The sequence below is a fragment of the Lithobates pipiens genome, unplaced genomic scaffold (assembly GCF_037356315.1).
Source record: "Lithobates pipiens isolate NorthernLeopardFrog02 unplaced genomic scaffold, aLitPip1_a1.2 Scaffold_13, whole genome shotgun sequence".
In the NCBI taxonomy this organism is placed as follows: Eukaryota; Metazoa; Chordata; class Amphibia; order Anura; family Ranidae; genus Lithobates; species Lithobates pipiens.
The window spans coordinates 426,072,859-426,092,829 of record NW_027507718.1 but is presented as its reverse complement, the minus strand read 5'-3'; the positions used below and the strand labels follow the sequence as shown (position 1 = coordinate 426,092,829).

Below are 19,971 nucleotides of genomic sequence, written 5' to 3'. Positions count from 1 at the left end.
TGGGGCGTTTGTTGTTGTGTATATATATATATATATATATCTATATCTATATATATATTATTATTTTTTTTCTCTTTTTTTTGGGGGGTGTTCATAGTTTTGTTGATGGTATGTGTAATGGGACTGTATCTGGGTAGTTTGTAGGTACTGTGTTTTGAAATTTTCTTTGTTCATTGTATTAAATCTCAATAGAAAAATGTACTGGATTTAAAAAATAAGAAATATATTAAGTATTGAGTGTTGTGTTGGTGTTACTGTAATTCCACTTCAAAGGTTGGCCTTTTTTTTCCCCTTATCACATCTCACATGAGTGGTAAACAGCAGCCTTCTTGGACTCATCCACTCAGGCTGTGCCCAATATACACTATATTACCAAAAGTGTTGGGACACTTGCCTTTACACACACATGAAATTTAATGGCATCCCAGCCTTGGTCTGTAGGGTTAAATATTGAGTTGGCCCACCCTTTGCAGCTATAACAGCTTAAACTCTTCTGGGAAGGCTGTCCACAAGGTTTAGAAGTGTATCTATGGGAATGTTTGACCATTCTTCCAGAAGCGCATTTGTGAGGTCAGACACTGATGTGGACAAGAAGGCCTGGCTTACAGTCTCCACTCTAATTCATCCCAAAGGTGTTCAATCGGGTTGTGGTTGCAGGTCAGTTAGGTTCCTCCACCCCAAACATGTTCACCCATGTCTTTATGAACCTTACTTTGTGCAATGGTCCAAATCATTTGGTGGGGGGGGGGGGGGGGATTAGGTGCGGGGTTGTTTTTCAAGGTTTGAGCTTGGCTCCTTAGTTCCAGTGAAGGGAACTCTTAAGGCGTCAGCACATCAAGACATTTTGGACAATTTCATGGTCCTACCATTTTGGGAACAGTTTTGGGATAGCCCCTTCCTGTTCCAACATGATTATGCACTAGTTCACAAAGCAAGGTCCATAAAGACATGGATGAGCGAGTTTGGAGTGGAGGAAATTGATTGTCCTGCACAGACTCCTGACACCTGATAGAACACCTTTGGGATGAATTAGAGCAGTCTTTAAGCCAGGCCTTCATGTCCAACATCAGTGCCTATATATTTTACAAACATTCATACTCACCTAGGCTCATGCAGCATTGTTCTGATGCTGCATCTGTCCCCTGCTGTCTCTAAGACCGAGAACTGAGCAAACACATGGCCACGGATCGCTCAGTTCTTGGTCTTCACTGAGTAGAGTGCCGGTGACTGTCATTGGAGAGTGTAGGGGGTGGGACAGGTAAGTGTCCGATTATTGAAAGTCAGCAGCTGCAGTATTTGTAGCTGCTGACTTTTTTTTTTTTTTTTTTTTAAAAGAGCTCCGCTTTAACCACTTGCCGACCAGCCGCCGTCATTATACGGCGGCGGGACGGCTCTCCTGTGCAAATCGCCATACCTGTACGGTGGCTCACGCAGTCGCAGTTGTGGGCGGGCGCGCGCCAAAAGCGGTGCCCTCTTGCTCATGCACTGTGATCGCCTAGTAGAGAGGCAGAACAGGGATATGCCAGCGTAAACAAGCAGATGCCCCTTCTGCCAGGAGACATGACAGAGATCTACTGTTCCCAGTGATCGGAACAGTGATCTCTGTCATGTCCCAGTGAGCCCATCCCCCATACAGTTAGAACACACCCAGGGAACACACTTAAGCCCTTGATCGCCCCCTAGTATTAACCTCTTCCCTGCCAGGGTAATTTTAACATTTATGAGTGCATTTTTTTTATAGCACCGATCAATGTAAAATTATCTTGGGTCCCCAAAAAGTGTCATTTAGGGTCAGATTTGTCCGCTGCATTGTCCCAGCCCCACTAAAAATTAGCAGATTGCTGCCATTACTAGTAAAAAACAATAAAAAAGAAAAAAGTCCCTAAATCTACCCCATAGTTTGTAGCCACTAGAACTTTTGTGCAAATCAATCTATATATGTGTATTGCGATTTTTTTTTTTTTTTGTTAACCAAAAATATGTAGAAGAATATTTATTGACCTAAACTGATGAATAAATGTGTTTTGTTATATTTTTGTTTTGGAAATATATTATTGCAAAAAGTAAAAAAAAACTATTTTTTCAAAATTGTCGCTCTTTGTTTGTTTATAGTGCAGAAAAATAAGCCGCAGAGGTGATCAAATACCACTAAAAGAAAGCTCTATTTGTGGGAAAAAAGGACGTCAATTTTGTTTCGGTACAGCGCTGCACAACCGCACAATTGTCAGTTAAAGCGACACAGTGCCATATCACAAAAAATGGGCTGGGGGGCAAATCCTTCCAGGGCTGAAGTGGTTAAATCTTGTGCCCTTGTTGTTTTAAATTTGGATAGTAAAACATTTTTTTTTTTCTGCCAGTAAATACCTTATACAGCCCACTTCCTGTTTCTTGTCTGGTAAAAAGCCTAGGCTTATGACATCATTCACAGCTCTCTCTCTCACTCTCATGAGAATTTGCCAGGAAGTGCGGGGGGGGAGGATGAGTCATAAGGGGGCCAATGAGAGCTGCAGAGCTGGAGGCGTGTGTCTGTGTGAATCCTGGAAGTGAGCAGGCAGCAGTGTCTTCTACTTACAGTTAAAATGGTTGCAGCCAGACTCAGTGGAGTGAGATTTTTGCAGCATATTTGGCAAGTACAGAATCTTTGTATATTTAAAATAATATGCAAAGTGGTTGGAAGGAAACTTCAGAATGGCAAATGTTTTTATTACACATGATGTGAGAAGACTGCAGTTCCTCTTTAAATTGCATGTTTCGTTCCTCCTATTATCTAATAGCTATTAGTGAGTTTATTTTGTCAGACATGATGTACTTGTCTTACTTGGATAATACCAAATTTTGGAGAAATCCAAAGCCTTAAAGTAGAAGTAAATCCATCCATAAAACAGTTTAATTTCTGGCACATGCCGGAAATGTAACACTCTCATTGGTTGTGCTCCCAACCAAACTGTCAAACCATCCAATGGCTGGTGTCATAACTGATCACATGTGGAGCATCATGATAGTTGAAGATTAATCAGAGGCAAAGATGGCAGCTTCCTTGGCTGAAAACAATAGGAGAGTTTACTTACACTTTAACACAGGATGTTGCTGCTCAGAAATTACCCCCACTGTGTCCTATTTAAAATCAAACTATGCTAAAGCAGTCAAATCTTTATTTAAGTTGCTCTTATTACTGGGGGGACATGCAACCTCTACAATACAAAAGTACACAAAAATCTTTGTCAATGTACTAGTTGGATGATGAAGCAATAATATTTCTAAAAAATACTAAGTAGTCTTTTTTCGGTTACTACGATTTAAACATTGTTCATGCATAAACAGTCATACATTCATACAAAAAATGTATTGTTTGAGAGATTTTAGCAACTTGTTTATTAGAAGATTAAGATTAAAAGCAATTTTTAATCGATAACTGTATGTTTTAGCTTTATTATAGTTCGTCTGTCTTCAGCTATGGATGCCCCACATTTGATTAAATTTATTCATAGTTTGGAATTTGCTATACACAGCACAATGGTCAATGTGGTTTTGTATAAAAGGAAAGACAACTTTCACAACATCATTGTAGAACTGGTTCCCTCTAAGGAATTAAACTGGGAAATCTCAGCTTTGACAGAAACTGGATACACTGGACCACCTGAGCCCACTGAAGCAATAGCTCTTCAAGAAGGAGACCAAATTCATTTTCAGTTTTGTGGCAACATATCAGCATCGGGTGAGCAAACATTTTTCTATTACAATGTTATCTCAGTAGATGGGCAGTAGGCTGTATGTCATGTGTAGTACTTAATTATGAGCTTCCTTTCTGCATCACAAACAACATTTTGACTTATAAGGTAGGACTGAGTGTGATTGGTGGATCTAAAAGAACATTTAGTACTTTTATATATACATATATTTTGTACATCTGGCTTTTTGTATGTGAGAGGCAGCAGTGAACATCATCAGAGTGTGAGTTTTGGACTTTTAGAGCCCATTTAAAAAAAGGAAGTTTGGCGGAAAAACTTTGATAATAACCCCCACCCCAATTGCCCTCCTCAAGACTTACGGGAAATAAGAATGCAGACCTTAGACTTACTTTGACTGTGGTTTGTAGCTTTCCAGTGTGGAGTCAATACTTACATCAGCTCTCACTGTGTCTACTGCACTCATGCTGGAATGTTTTATATATTTATAAGGCTTGCTTATTTATGGGCTAAGATTTGTAAAGAGGAATATTCCAAATAATGTTCATGACTATGCAAGTGTGATCAGGTGGTTATGGCTGGTAAAGGTGGTTATATACAGTGGGTAAAATAAATATTGAAGTTGTTACCATTTTTCTAGGTAAATATATTTCTACAATAAATGTGCTATTGACATGGAATTTTCACCACATGTCGGTAACGATGCATACAATCCATACATACAAATAAACCAAAACAAATAAGTTCAGAAAATAGCGTATGTGTATTAAAATGGAATGACACAGGGAACAAATATTGAACTTGCTAACTGAAATTTATTTAATGCTTTGTACAAAATCCTTTGTTGGTAATGACAGCTTCAAGATCCTGTATGGAGAAACTAGTTGCGTGCATTGTTCAGGTGTGATTTTGACCCATTCTTACACACAAACAGCCTTCAAATCTTGAAGGTTCTGTGGGTCTCTTCTATGAACTCTTTAGTTTAGTTCTTTAGTTCTTTCCTATAGATTTTCTATTCGATTCAAGACAGATGATTGGCTGGGGCATTCTAACAGCTTTATTTTCTTTGTTTGAAACCAATTGAGAGTTTCTATGGCTTTGTGTTTGAGATCATTGTCTTGCTGAAGTGTCCACCCTCGTTTCATCTTCATCATCCTGGTAGATGGCAGCAGATTTTTATCAAGAATGTTTTGGAACATTTTTCCATTTATCCTTCCTTCAACAATATGAAGTTTTGCCGGTACCGTAGGCTGAAAAAAAGCCCCACACCATGATGTTCCCACCTCCAAGCTTCACTGTTGGTATGGTGCTTTTGGAGTGATGTGCAGTGCCATTTGACCTCCAAACATGGTGTATATTATAGCATCCAAAGAGTTAAATTTTTGTCTCATCTGACCTGACTATATTCTCCCAGCATTTCACAGGCTTGTCTAAATGTTGTACAGCACACTTTAAATGAGATTCAGCATGCATTTTCTTCAGCAAAGGAGTCTTGTGTAGTGAGCGTGCATACAGGCTATGGTGGTTGAGTGTATTAGTTATTGTTTTCTTTGAAACAATTGTACCTGTAATTGCGGGTCTTTCTGAAGCTCTCAACAAGTGGTCCCTGGCTCTTGGACAACTCCTCTGTCAGAAATCTTGCAAGGAGCACCTTGTTTTGGCCAGTTTATGGTGAAATTATGTTCTTTCCACTTCTGGATTATGACCCCAACAGTGCCTACTGGGAACATTTAAAAAAAGTTTAAAAATCCTTCTGTGACCAGTGCCATCAGTATGTATTGCAAAAATAAGGTTGCAAAGGTCTTGAGAGAGCTCTTTGCTTTTACCCATCATGAGATGTTTCTTGTGTGACACCTTGGTAATGAGGCACCTTTTTATAGGGCATCAGTTGAGATTGAACCAGCTGATATTCATTTTCACTGACAGGTGGCAGGATTTCTTTCTAATTACTGATAGATTTCAGCTGGTGTCTTGGCTCCCTATGTCTTTTTGCACCTCCTTTTCTTCATGTGTTAAATACTTTTTCCCTGTGCCATTCCATTTTATTACACATAACTTAATTTCTGAACTTTTGGTTTCATTGTATGTATGAATTGTATGGGTTGTTACCAACATGTAGTGAAAATTTCATGTCAATAGCACCTTTCAAAATATATTTACCTAGTAAGAAGGTAACACGTTCAATACTTATTTTACCCAATGTACAGTAAGGTACTAATGCAAGAAATTCAACTTCTTTTTGTCTAGATTTGTTTTGTTTAAAACACAATTCCAGGCTTCATGTCCCCCTCCCCCCCAAGTTTTTCTCATGATGCTTCCCATAAGTATGTTATGCAGTATTTTTGGGGGGGCAGAAGGGGTTACTATATTTTACTAAGTCTTCAGGCAGGTCATGTGATGCCAAAGAGTTTTTTCTCTTCCCTGAGCCATATGGTCCTCAGTGATGCAATATTACAAAGCAAATGCAATGCATCATGATACCCTGAACTCAAAGTTTGTCCTCAGTCCTCTGTGTTGAGTAATGCTGAGAATTACAACTTGGAAGACTGCAGACATTTTGTAGCAGAGAATATGTATTTCAGGGGACAGCTCTGGACTGAAAATGAGTATTGTGGACAGAGATTTTTTTTTTAACAATCTGAGGGGCATTTAAAAAATGTAGCCTTAATTTTGACTTTAAGGTATATGCTCAATGAAAATATAAATAAATAAATACAATTGATTGCATTATTTGTGCGAGAAGAAGTTTTCTTTCGTTCTTAAAAAGAGAACAGCTTGACTATATATTAAGGAAAATCCTTGTAAAAATGTGGGTAATTACAAAATTCTTAGATTAATTACTGATAACATTTATTAGCAGGTGTACTACAACTAACAATTACTAGCATAGTAAAGACAGGTTCCAACTTGTGTAAAATATTTAGTCTTTAATGTGGTTCTTTACTGCACCACAAACCATAAACGCTATTTAATTCATTTTTAATATTTAGAACAAACTTCCTTATCTATCCCTGTCTCAATGCTTTATTTTGCTGAGAAATATCTTTGAAAATCACCTAGTATTTCTGGTCATGGCCATCTTGAGTAGGGATGAGCTTCGAGTTTCGAGTCAAACTCATGTTCGACTCGAACATTGCCTGTTCGCCTGTTCAGTGAACAGTGAACAATTTGGGCTGTTCGCAGCAAATTCGAAAAGCCGGAAACACCCTATACAAGTCTATGGGAGAAATCTAAAGTGCTAATTTTAAAGGGTAATATGCAGGTTACTGTCCTAAAAAGTTTTAGGGGACCTGGGTCCTGCCCCAGGGGACATGGATCAATGCAAAAAAAAGTTTTAAAAATGGCAGTTTTTTCAGGAGCAATGATTTTAATAATGATTAAAGTGAAACAATAAAAGTGTAATATTCCTTTAAATTTCGTAGCTGGGGGTATCTATAGTATGCCTGTGAAGGGGCGCATGTTTCTGGTGCTTAAAACTGTCCCTGCACAAAGTGTCATTTGTGCAGGAAAAAAAGTCTTTTAAAATCACTTGCGGCTAAATTGTCGGGTCTCCGTAATACAGAGAACATTCAATGAGTGTTCTCTGTATTAGCCGACAATTCATTCATTCATTGATTAAAAAAAAAAAAAAAAAAAAAAAAAGCGTGGGGTTCCCCTAAATTCAATTACCAGGCCCTTCAGGTCTGACATGGATATTAAGGGGAACCCCGCGTCAAATTTAAAAAAAAATTGACGTGGGGGTCCCTCTAAATATCCATACCAGACCCTTCAGGTCTGATATGGATATTAAGGGGAACCCCGCATCAAATGTTAAAAAAAAATTGACGTGGGGGTCCCCCTAAAAATCCATATCAGACCCTTTATCCGAGCACGCAACCTGGCAGGCCGCAGGAAAAGAGGGGGGACGAGAGAGCGGCCCCCCCTCCCTCCTGAACCATACCAGGCCACATACCCTCAACATTGGGAGGATGCTTTGGGGGTCTGTGACCCCTCAAAGCACCTTGTCCCCATGTTGATGAGGACAAGGGCCTCATCCTCACAACCCTGGCCGTTGGTTGTGAGGGTCTGCGGGCGGGGGGCTTATCAGAATCTGGAAGCCCCCTTTAACAAGGGGACCCCCAGATCCCGGCCCCCCCTGTTTGAAATGGTAAGGGGGTACAAAAGTACCCCTACCATTTCACAAAGAAAGTGTAAAAATGGTTAAATAAGACAAACACACTTTTGAAAAATTCCTTTATTAAAAATGAAAAAATAAAAAAAAGATTCCAGCGGTGCTAATCCACTCTTGCTATCCAGCGACGAATCTCCGGGGTCCAGCGATGGATGATCATATCCAGCGACGGGGGATCTCTCAGTACAGCGCTGTCCATACATCCTTCTTCTGTCTCCATTGCGGAGACACTGCAGAGATCCCAGCGCTGACGTTTCTTATATTAGGAGGGCGGGGCCACCCGTCACCTGACCCCGCCCCTCTGACGCTGGAGAGGGAAGCCAGGGGTTCCCCAGTGACGTGTGGGTGACCCCGCCCCCTCTGATGTAACGCAGGTTTCCGTTACATCAGAGGGAGCGGGGTCACCCATACGTCACTGGGGAACCCCTGACTCCCTTCACCAGCGTCAGAGGGGGCGGGGTCAGGTGACGGGGGCCCCACCCTCCTAATATAAGAAACGTCAGCGCTGGGATCTCTGCAGTGTCTCCGCAATGGAGACAGAAGAAGGATGTATGGACAGCGCTGGACTGAGAGATCCCCCGTCGCTGGATATGATCATCCATCGCTGGACCCCGGAGATTCGTCGCTGGATAGCAAGAGTGGATTAGCACCGCTGGAATCTTTTTTTAATTTTTTTTCATTTTTAATAAAGGAATTTTTCAAAAGTGTGTTTGTCTTATTTAACCATTTTTACACTTTCTTTGTGAAATGGTAGGGGTACTTTTGTACCCCCTTACCATTTCAAACAGGGGGGGGCCGGGATCTGGGGGTCCCCTTGTTAAAGGGGGCTTCCAGATTCTGATAAGCCCTCCGCCCGCAGACCCTCACAACCAACGGCCAGGGTTGTGAGGATGAGGCCCTTGTCCTCATCAACATGGGGACAAGGTGCTTTGAGGGGTCACAGACCCCCAAAGCATCCTCCCAATGTTGAGGGTATGTGGCCTGGTATGGTTCACGAGGGGGGGGGCGCTCTCTCGTCCCCCCCTCTTTTCCTGCGGCCTGCCAGGTTGCGTGCTCGGATAAAGGGTCTGATATGGATTTTTAGGGGGACCCCCACGTCAATTTTTTTTAAAAATTTGATGCGGGTTTCCCCTTAATATCCATATCAGACCTGAAGGGTCTGGTATGGATATTTAGGGGGACCCCCACGTCAATTTTTTTTTTAATTTGACACGGGGTTCCCCTTAATATCCATGTCAGACCTGAAGGGCCTGGTAATTGAATTTAGGGGAACCCCATGCTTTTTTTTTTTTTTTTTTTTAATCAATGAATGAATGAATTGTCGGCTAATACAGAGAACACTCATTGAATGTTCTCTGTATTACGGAGACCCGACAATTTAGCCGCAAGTGATTTAAAAACTTTTTTTCCTGCACAAATGACACTTTGTGCAGGGACAGTTCTAAGCACGGGAAACATGCGCCCCCCCAGCTACGAAATTTAAAGGAATATTACACTTTTATTGTTTCACTTTAATCATTATTAAAATCACTGCTCCTGAAAAAACGGACGTTTTTAAAACTTTTTTTTGCATTGATCCATGTCCCCTGGGGCAAGACCCGGGTCCCCTAACACTTTTTAGGACAGTAACCTGCATATTACCCTTTAAAATGAGCACTTTAGATTGTGAACGTTCGAGTCCCATAGACTTTAATAGGGTTCTAAAGTTCACACGAAGTTTAGGTCTGTTCGCAGGTTCTGGTGCGAACCGAACAAGGGGGTGTTCGGCTCATCCCTAATCTTGAGTAAGGGAAGATGATTCCTGTAGCATTTACTTCCTGACCTTAGCTCAAGTATGCATACAGGAGAGTGTGCTTAGTTGAGAAAACCTCTCCTCCTGTTCTCCCCTCCGGAAGACTCCTGGGATGCATGACCAGGAAGTAACTGAAGAAAGGTAAGAAAAAAAAAAGCTGAATAAGGATTAAAAATAATCAATGTTGATTGGGAGAGTGAAGTTCCACTTTAAGAATAAAATGGGGTTGATTTTACACTGTCCAGTTCTAGTAAATCAACCCCAATGTCTAAGTGGTTAAAGATCTTCTATAATATCCTAATTTTCTAATGTCTTTCAGATGGCACTGAATCCAATGAAACATACAGGTTGACATTTCACTCACAAAAAATGCACAGAATATCCTTTGATCTCAGTGTTGTTGATGAGTTTGGAAATTACAGCTCACCACATTATAAAGGGACAGTAGCATTCTACAGAGTATCTAAGGAAGATATTGTTACAAGCTACAAGACTGGACAATCAACTGATAGCTCTTTACGACAAAGGTCACCAGTATGCAAGCTTCCTATTACTCTCCCCAAGGTAAGGAGAAATAGTAGCATTCATCTCATACTGTATGTTTGTAACCAAGTGAGAGATGCAATTGAAAGGAAAAAATCAATACAAGTGCATAGAAAAAAATACTTTGTGTACTTTTTTTGCTAGTAAAGAATAGCAATACAGTTGCATGGATCTGAAAATGTATAGTATGTAACATTAACTCATTACAAGGGAGCAGCTAAAAGAAAATACACCTGCGTTGACTTGTTCCTACTACAAATGTCACCAGGATTTGCAGTAAAAATAGACAATGCCCCAAACAATGACCATTTTATGAAATCCAAAAGGGGTACACATTGACTTCTTATAACGCCACACAGGTTGGTCATAAAGCACCAAATCTATTACAGCCATCCTCTGAAAAGCACCAGGAGCTGTTTGTTTTTTTACCTCCTTTTTGACCATATACACTTGGTGTAATTACTTCTAGTAAGTCCTTAAACTGTGGCACCTGATACTTTTCCTATCCCATCCCATATCCCTCATGGTCTTATGCACTATTATTCATTAGGACCCTATCTACTGTAAGTGTTCCCAACTATGGCCCTGATTGCACTCCATCCTATCAACTCACTTCAGAATAGTTAATCTCCTGTTTACTCTCCATGCAATCATTGGTACTTGGACAATTGGGGAAAGCCCACACCTACAAAAAGAGTACAATTTTTCTTAGAACAGGATGTTTAAGGAATACAGTAGACAAAAAAGGGGGGCAATTTGGGACTTTAAATGAGGCTATTGAATTGTGGAGGTAAAAATTGTTGTAAAATATTTTATTCCTGACATAGATATGAAACAAGTGGAAACATGATTTTATATATATATATATAATATAATATACAACATGCACAAGGCATTAACATGATGGATAACCGAATACACACATATCGGCTTGACAGCACATGATCATAACAAATAAATATGGTAATTGATATAAACATATATATATATATATATATATATATATATATATACACATGTCATAAAAGTGGCATTTGGCAAATTGATGAGAGGTGTAAAGGATCTTTGAACATGATTAGTTGTGAATATAATATCGAGTATCTTCCTGTTGATAGGCATGTAGATGCATCCTGAATTTCCGACGTGTTTCATGTAAAAAAACCCTTCCTCAGGGGCGGATGCTACAAGTAGTCTAAAAAGGAACAAAGTATAATTAATCTAATGTGATACTGAGCACAACAGGGAAAGGCAAATTTCCAATCCTGAGTACTTACATGAGATAGAATAACATGATGTAGGATGGATATGGGGCAGAGGGCCAAGGAGTGGACACAGGTCGTCGATCTCCTTAATGTATCAGAGTAAAAATATGAGAAGTGACCACCAAAGGGTGTATATATATTCAGTGACGGCTGGTGCTCAGAACTTTGGGGGGGGGGGGGTGCAAACAAACTGAAAAATACTGAAAACCCCTTTCAATTGCAGCCTCATTGTGCCCATCAAATGCAGCCATTTGAGGGTCTGACGCATGGATGGGGGGTTGGCCAGTGCATATACAGTGCACGGGCCGCCACTGTATATATTTAAACATGATATCAATAAGTTAAATAGTATTGTTGAGTAGGGATGAGCTTTGTGTTCGAGTCGAACATATGTTTTGCACTACAATTGTTCTCCTGCTAGACTGGAATATATTCTTTATTGTGGAGACCCAAGGGGGGGGGGGGGGGGGGTGAGTAGTTGGGGGAGAGGGGGAAAAAAGGAGAAAAAAACACAGGTGAACAAATCTACTAGGTCATGTTTTTCAGCTTAGGTGTAGGTAGAGCTGGGGACAATTGAAGTATATCCAAAGGGGTAAGAGAGGCATCTTGTTTGAGGGACAACCATTGTTTTGTTAGGCTGCGTACACACGGGCGGATTGTCTGCCCAACTTAGTCTGCTGAACCGTGTTTCAGCGGACAATCCGCTCGTGTGTGGGCTTCAGCGGACTTTTTCAGCGGACAATCTGACGGACTTAGTCTTTCGGAATTTCCGTAATTTTGTCCGTCCAAACTTGATTTTGTCCGTCCAAACTTGGTTTCAGCGGACAGTCCGCTCGTGTGTAGGCAAGTTGGACGGACTAAGTATGGCGCATGCTCAGAAAGGATTTACATGGCCGAAGGTTGCATTGCAGTGTATTGGACGTCGTTTTTCTAGTCCCGTCGTACGTGCTGTACACGTCATCGCGCAAGTTTTCAGCGGACTGTCTGTTCATCGTGTGTGGTCAAGTCCGTTCATTCAAAAGTTGAACGGACTGTCTGTCGGATTGTCTGACGAACTTAGTTGGGCAGACAATCCGCCCGTGTGTACGCGGCCTTACTTTACCAGTCTAAGACTATTTAAATGGGAGACACTATGGTATAGTCGGACATCTGGGAGTGCCATGCTTTCAGAGGACCAGACAAAATTGTTGAAGAGAGATTTGGGGAACTGGAACTATGATACAGATATGTGAATTGGAATTGTTTGTAGGAGGTAAAGCATGCAGAGTAGGACAATTTGCTTAATAACATTGCATCTCTACATCTATGAAAAACTGTTCATAGCCCAATGAAATGAGTTGGACAAAGCTGAGAATAAGCTGAGGACACAAAGTTGCAAAAGGTCATTTGGCAATAGGGTTCCAAGGTATCTATTATGGGAGAAGGTCAATTTAAAGCCTTCAGACTATGTAGTGTGGTCAGCAAGAGGGTCAAATATAAAGCTCCTTATAGATAATGTTAAATTGGACAACTTGCCATATGTGTCAAATTTTGCATTAAGGTTAGGGAGGGTAACTTCTGGGTTACTCAGGAAAGCAGGTCAATGCTATCTCAATGCTAACAGCATCAAAGAAAACTTTAGTCTCAAATATAAAATGGTGTGACTGGAGATCATTTACTGCCCATCCTTGAGGAAATGAAAATCAACAAATGTATTGTGGCAGAGATGTTAAAGGGCAAAAACACACACAATTGTAAAAAATAACTACTTTATAAATCATGTATTGATCTAAAAACACACAAAAAAACACAGTCTCATAATTAAAATGTAAACAATATTCAAAAGCTCAAAAAGAACCAGTTGGCTATGTGATGTAGCACAGAACCCCTAAAGTGGAGTTCCAACTAAAAGTGGAATGTCCGCTCATTTTTCTCCTCCCCCTCCGGTGCTACATTTGGCACCTTTTGGGGGGGGGGGGCTTATACTGTCCGATTTCCAGGAGAAATTACGTCAGCAGTTTGGCTCCCTCCTCCTCCGCCCTCCTTCCCCTGCCTCCGGGCCAGCAGGGGAGCGCAGCGGGGGCCTCGCACATGTGCGGTAGGGACCCGATATTAAGCCATAATGCTTCACTACCAGGTTCCCTTACCAGCAATGGAAGCTGCACCTGACAGATGCGGTGCCGAACATTGCTGGACTCCAGGAAAGGTAAGTGTTCTATTATTAAAAGTCAGCAGCTGCAGTATGTGTATCCGCTGGCTTTTAATTTTTGCACGGGTGGGCAGAACTCCACTTTAATATAACATAGGCTGGGGAATTTATTTTAGTCCAAATAGTATGGTTCCAATGTCCAATGCATTTCAAGACTGAGGCTCTTCTTCAGGTCATTCTTGGAACCTTGGCATTCAAAAACAGATACCCATCAATACTAATTATTATAACAGATACCAATATAAAACATGAAACATTAAAGGTATCACTTAGAACACTCAGGACTAAGGTCAAGGATCACATATGAGGATAAAGCCTGTGGAAAATGCTTAAAAACATATTTTGAAATACACATGTGCTCAATCGGGCAGGCACTGCCAAAAACATGAAGAAATAAATAAAAATATAACAACCTAACAAACTTGTTTTTAGTTACAAACAATATATAAAAAGAGAAAAGCATGCCTGTTGCCAATCATACAGGAGACCTCATCCAGCCACATAACCATCCAACAAACAGTAAGCAATGTCAGTCATGTGTTCCCTTAAATACAAAAGACACAGGGAGCGGAAGAAAAGTTCAATATAGAGAAACCAACAAGTTTGGTCATGATAAACAGGGCCAGAACGTGTCCTATCAAAATAGCCACTTTGCCAAAATCTCCAATCACATCACTTCCGGTTACTGCAAAGCATCGGTAATTGCAGATTTCAAGGAGATGCTGTTTTGACACTACATCGGTAAGCTTATACACTCAAGTACATGTAGAGTTTGCTGTTTTTGACAGAACAGCACCTAAGGAAGAAAAAGTTGTAGCTGCCTTGGAGGCAGCCATGTTGTTGGTTAGTATCAGACGGACTAACAATGTCCGCTTATAATATCATGTACCAGAGTATATACACTTACTGGTGTTGTGTCAAAACAGCAACTCGTCGCAATCTCCAATTTCTGATGCTGTAGAGTAACTGGACCTAACGTGATTGGAGATTTCCACGAGTTGGCTAATTTGACAGAACACAGGCAATCACAGCTAATATATATATAGAATAGCTTTCAACAGCGCTGCCTTGTTGGATCCCCAACCTAACAAATTGTTTTTATTGCATACAAATGAAAAGAGAAAAACATATCTGTTGCCAATAAATATGGGAGACCCAGCCAGCCGCTTAGCCACACAACCGCCCAAGATAGGGTGAGGAGTGTCAGCCAGGCAGCCAGATGTGTCCAATTAATATATACGAAAAAAACTTTAGTCTGCAAAAGATGCTTCATTTAAAAACAGTTTTTCAATCTTAAATTATCTTAGAATGCTGCAAATTGTTTTTGAAATAATATCCTTTTTGTATAAAGTAAAAGATATAATTGTTTTATTTGTTCTGTTATTAACATTGTAGCTGTTGACTTATTCCATTTTGTAAATCACTGATATAATTTTACATGGTACATTGTTTATTGTTTTATACTCCCAGGTGGAGAAATATATCAGTCGCCCATCCAGTACAAAGTTAAAAACAAGAGATCCTGGAGGTAATCATTTCTGCATTAAGTATAGCACGTTTCTTTTTAAAGTACATCCAGTTCCAAATCATAGTATTTTGACAAAAAAGTACCTCTTTCTTGTCATTAAAAACAAGAGATCCTGGAGGTAATCATTTCTGCATTAAGTATAGCACGTTTCTTTTTAAAGTACATCCAGTTCCAAATCATAGTATTTTGACTAAAAAGTACCTCTTTCTTGTCATTAATAAATTATAAGCAAAGACCACCTGCTGCACAAGGTCTAACAGTTGGATAGAACCTGCCTTGTAGGTTGTCGTGAGTTAAGAGAAACAGCAGGGCACTAAATATATTGGCTCCATTAACTAATATTGATTTTCTCAACAGTGCGACTTGGGGCGACCTGAAGTCGGATCCTGAGTTGCCCCTGTGTGAATGGGCTCTTGGGGTATATTTATAAAGCACTCACTGGGAAATCCTTTATTGTTTTTGGCTTGAGTGACATTCAACATAGTTTGCCTGGAATGCTACAGTCACACTCCCCCTATTTAAAATAGAACAAACGTGGACCAGGTGAATGTATCAGCTGGGGAACAGCTGTCTAATCTTCCTTGTACAGTAAGTGACGAAAAGACCACCTAAGCTTGCAGGCGAACTTGCCAGCTGAAGCCCTCCCCTCAAACCTCAGCATTTCCTTTAGCATTGGGAGCTGATTTTAACCCGTTTACTCTGGTTTTAACCCTTTCACTGCCAGATCCATTTTGTGTATTTTTTTTGTACACATATTAAAAAAAATATTTTAGGCCTGCAGTTTAGGTAAAACCCCCAATGAGTATATATTTTCTGAAATTAAACACCCTGTAGAATAAAATGGTGGCACTTATATTTTTTTATGTCATACAATATTAGCAAAACAGTTTATCAACACATTTTCAGTAAAATAATACATTAAGGTTAATATCTTGCTGTTAGCCTCTGATGCAGCTGTTGTCATACTAATGAAACAGGTCAGGCATTCTTCCCATTACCTGAAGTTCCAGTCGATCCCCGATTTACCCATGCAGCACAGATAGGGGGATAAGTATTTGGCTAACTATTATACCATCACATTAGATGGATGGTATTAAATTTTGCAGCTGGGAACATTGACGCCTGTTACCACCAATATAATTAAGAAAATTATGTTTTGCTGATCCTATTGGACATGTGTTAACTGTTATTTTGGTCCAGATGCAGAGTCAGTCCTGCTATACTGCAGTGCTCTGTCCAGTACATCCGATGTCATGCATACTTGGAGATGTTCTATCCCTCTTGTGGTATATACAGTATATAGATACAGGCCTAGTTGAAAGATGCTCCATCAGTGTGTGCAATCTGCATCCTTAGCATATGGGGCTTTACTTACAAGATCAACATACCGTATATACTCGAGTATAGGCCGACCCGAATATAAGCCGAGGTCCCCAATTTACCCCCAAAAAACTGGAAAAAATTATTGACTCGTGTATAAGCCGAGGGTGAGACATGCCTGTCCATCCCTGTGTGTCGTCCATCCCTGTGTGTGTCCATGCATCCGTGTGTGTGTGTGTCCATGCATCCGTGTGTGTGTGTGTGTGTCCATGCATCCGTGTGTGTGTGTGTGTGTCCATGCATCCGTGTGTGTGTGTGTCCATCCATCCCTGTGTGTGTGCATGCATCCGTGTGTGTGTGTGTGTGTGTGTGTGTGTGTGTCCATGCATCCGTGTGTGTCCATCCATCCCTGTGTGTGCATGCATCCGTGTGTGTGTGTGTGTGTGTGTGTGTGTGTGTGTGTGTGTGTCCGTGCAGCCTACCTGTGTCCAGCCTGCCTGTGTCCGTCCAGCCTGTGTCCGTCCAGCCTGTGTCCGTCCAGCCTGTGTCCGTCCCGGCCTGCGTCCCGTCCCGGCCTGCGTCCCGTCCCGGCCTGCGTCCCGTCCCGGCCTGCGTCCCGGCCTGCGTCCCGGCCCGTCCCGGCCTGCGTCCCGGCCCGTCCCGCAGCTCTTCGTCGGTGGCCATTCTAGGATTCAAAAGCCGCGCCTCCGTCGGTGATAGGCGGAACACTCAATTTCCCACTGACTGCTGGGAAATTGAGTGTTCCGCCTATCGGATGTCCGTGATAGGCGGAACACTCAATTTCCCAGCAGTCAGTGGTCCGCCTATCATGGACGTCCGCTCATCCTCATACTACGGACGAGGATGAGAGGACGTCCGTGATAGGCGGAACACAGACTGCTGGGAAATTCAGTGTTCCGCCTATCACAGGCGAAGGCGGAGACGGAGGCGCGGCCTTTGAATCCTAGAATGGCCGCTGTCTGTCTGCTCGACACGCTGATCGGGCAGACAGACAGCGATGACTCGAGTATAAGCCGAGGGGGGCACTTTCAGCCTCAAAAAAGAGGCTGAAAATCTCGGCTTATACTCGAGTATATACGGTATGCATTGTATGTAAGCGAAATTTAAAGGCATAGAGGCTGGAGTTGTGGCATTACAAACATTCTTCGAGAATGCTTTATCCGTGGCTTCTTGGTGGCTATAATTGAGGCTCAGTCCTAACAGTGGAACATAATATATATTTTATTAAAATACTGGTTACAAGTCAACAAGTCAATAGGAAAAATCTCATATTTTTGCACATACTGTAGTTTTAGACTGACCTATATACCAAGCTCAAAAAAAATTTAAGGAATATTTTTCATCAGCGTATAACATCAAATCAATTAAACACCTGGGGTATTTATCTGTTCAATTACGTAGCAGAGGGGGTTATTAATCAGTTTCAGCTGCTTTGGTGTTAATGAAATTAACAACAGGTGCACTAGATGGACAACAATGAGACAACCTCCAAAACAGAAATTGTTTTCCCTACTCATCTTTTCTGACAGTTTTTCCTGTAGTTTTGCATTTGGCTAGGGTCAGGGTCACTTCTGGTAGCATGAGGTGATACCTGGATCCTATAGAGATTGCAAAGGCAGTCCAACTCCTCCAGGATGGCACATCAACATGTGTCATTGCCAGGTTTGCTGTGTCTCCCAGCGCAGTCTCAAGAGCATGCAGAATATTTCAGGAGACAGGCAGTTACTCTGAGAGAGCTGGACAGGACCATAGAAGGTCCTTAACCCATCAGCAGGACCGGTATCTGCTCTTTTGTACAAGGAGAAACAGTATGAGCACTGGCAGAGCCCTAAAAAATCACGAGGTGGCCTCCCAGGTTTGTGACTTGGGATTCGTCTTAGACTCAGGTTTAACCCTGGTCCCTCATGTAAATAAAGTGGTCAGTGCATTCCACTGGCAGCTACAACTCCTGAGGGTGTTGTTCAAATACCTGGATCTTCCAGACAAGTAACCGTCATCTGTGCCATGATAGGCAGCTGTCTAGATTACTGCAACTCATTATATTTGGGATTGCCAAAGAAAATAGTGCAGAGGCTTCAACTTATACATAATGCTGCGGAAAGGCTACTTTTGGGTGTCCCTTTTGTGGGATTACAATACCCCATTCTTTGTTCCTTGAATTGGCTGCACTGTTTACCATCGTACTTTGTTTAAAGCAGGTTGTATCATGTTTAAAATCATGAGAAGCCTTGCCTCTGTTCACGTTTCCACAAATAAGTTTTGGATAGATCGCTTAGATTGAGCAGAAGAGACCTCCTCCACATCTCTGTGCCTAAGAAGGTCGAGCTTTCTCCCACCAAGGTACCGTGCTGTGGAATAGCCTCCCTGCCGAGCTCCAGGAGGCCCCTACCATCCTGGTCTTTCGCAGGTAATTGCAGACTTTGCTCTTCACACAAGCCTTTCCTACATAGCCTTTCTGGTACCATTTTTCATGCTGCTTTCCTGTTGCTGTCTCCTCCTAGGCCCTGGGTTTCTCCAGGGACTCCGCCAAGCTCGTCAGGACCCTTGGGGGTAAGACTATATCAAGATACCTCTCAACTCAACTCAACTCAACTCAAAATGACCTCCAGCAGGCCACTGGTGTGAATATCTCTTACCAAACAACCAGAAAAAGACTTCATGAGGGTGGCCTGAGGGCCTGACGTCTTTTAGCGGGCCCTGTGTTCACTGCCCAGCACCGTGGAGCTCAATTGGCATTTGCCATTTAACACCAGAATTGGCAAGTCCACCACTGGGGCCCTGACCTTTTCATAGATGAGAGCAGGTTCACCCTGAGCACATGTGACAGACGTGAAAGGGTCTAGAGAAACCGTGGAGAACATCATGCTGACTGTAACATTGGTCAGAATGACGGGTTGGTGGTGGGTCAGTGATGGTCTGGGATGCATATCCATGGAGGGACACACAGACCTCTACAGACTAGACAATGGCACCCTGACTGCCATTAGGTATCGGGATGAAATCCTTGGACTCATTGTCAGAAACTACGCTGGTGCAGTGGGTATTGGGTTCCTCTTGGTGTATGACAATGCCCGGCCTCATGTGGTGAGAGTATGAGAGTATGCAGCTAGTTCCTGGAGGATGAAGTATTTAATACTATTGAATGGCCCCCATGCTCGCCTGACCTAAATCCAAAAGGACACCTCTGGGAGATTATGTTTCGATCCATCCGACGCCACTAGGTTGCACTTCATTCTGTTCAGGAGCCCAGTGATGCCCTGGTCCAGATCTGGGAGGAAATACCCCAAGACACCACCCGTCGTCTCATTAGGAGCATGCCCCAACATTGTCAGACATCCATACAAGCATGTGGGGGCCAAATAAACTGCTGCATACCATTTTGAGTTGCTGCAGTTAAATTTTAGCAAAATCGGCTAGCCTGCTGAATCATTTTTTCACTTAGATTTTTGGTGTGTCTTTG

The 19,971-nt window shown here is 41.8% G+C and overlaps 1 protein-coding gene across 1 annotated transcript in view; it reads left to right on the top strand.

The window, feature by feature from the left end:
- The window catches only part of DTHD1 (death domain containing 1), a 124,712-nt gene that overhangs the window by 100,399 nt on the left and 4,342 nt on the right, over positions 1 to 19,971 (top strand). Inside the window, exons 7-9 of the mRNA XM_077477662.1 lie at positions 3,426 to 3,715; positions 9,969 to 10,213; positions 15,113 to 15,170. Of these exons, the coding sequence (XP_077333788.1) occupies positions 3,426 to 3,715; positions 9,969 to 10,213; positions 15,113 to 15,170 (593 nt within the window). The remainder of the gene's footprint in view (positions 1 to 3,425; positions 3,716 to 9,968; positions 10,214 to 15,112; positions 15,171 to 19,971) is intronic.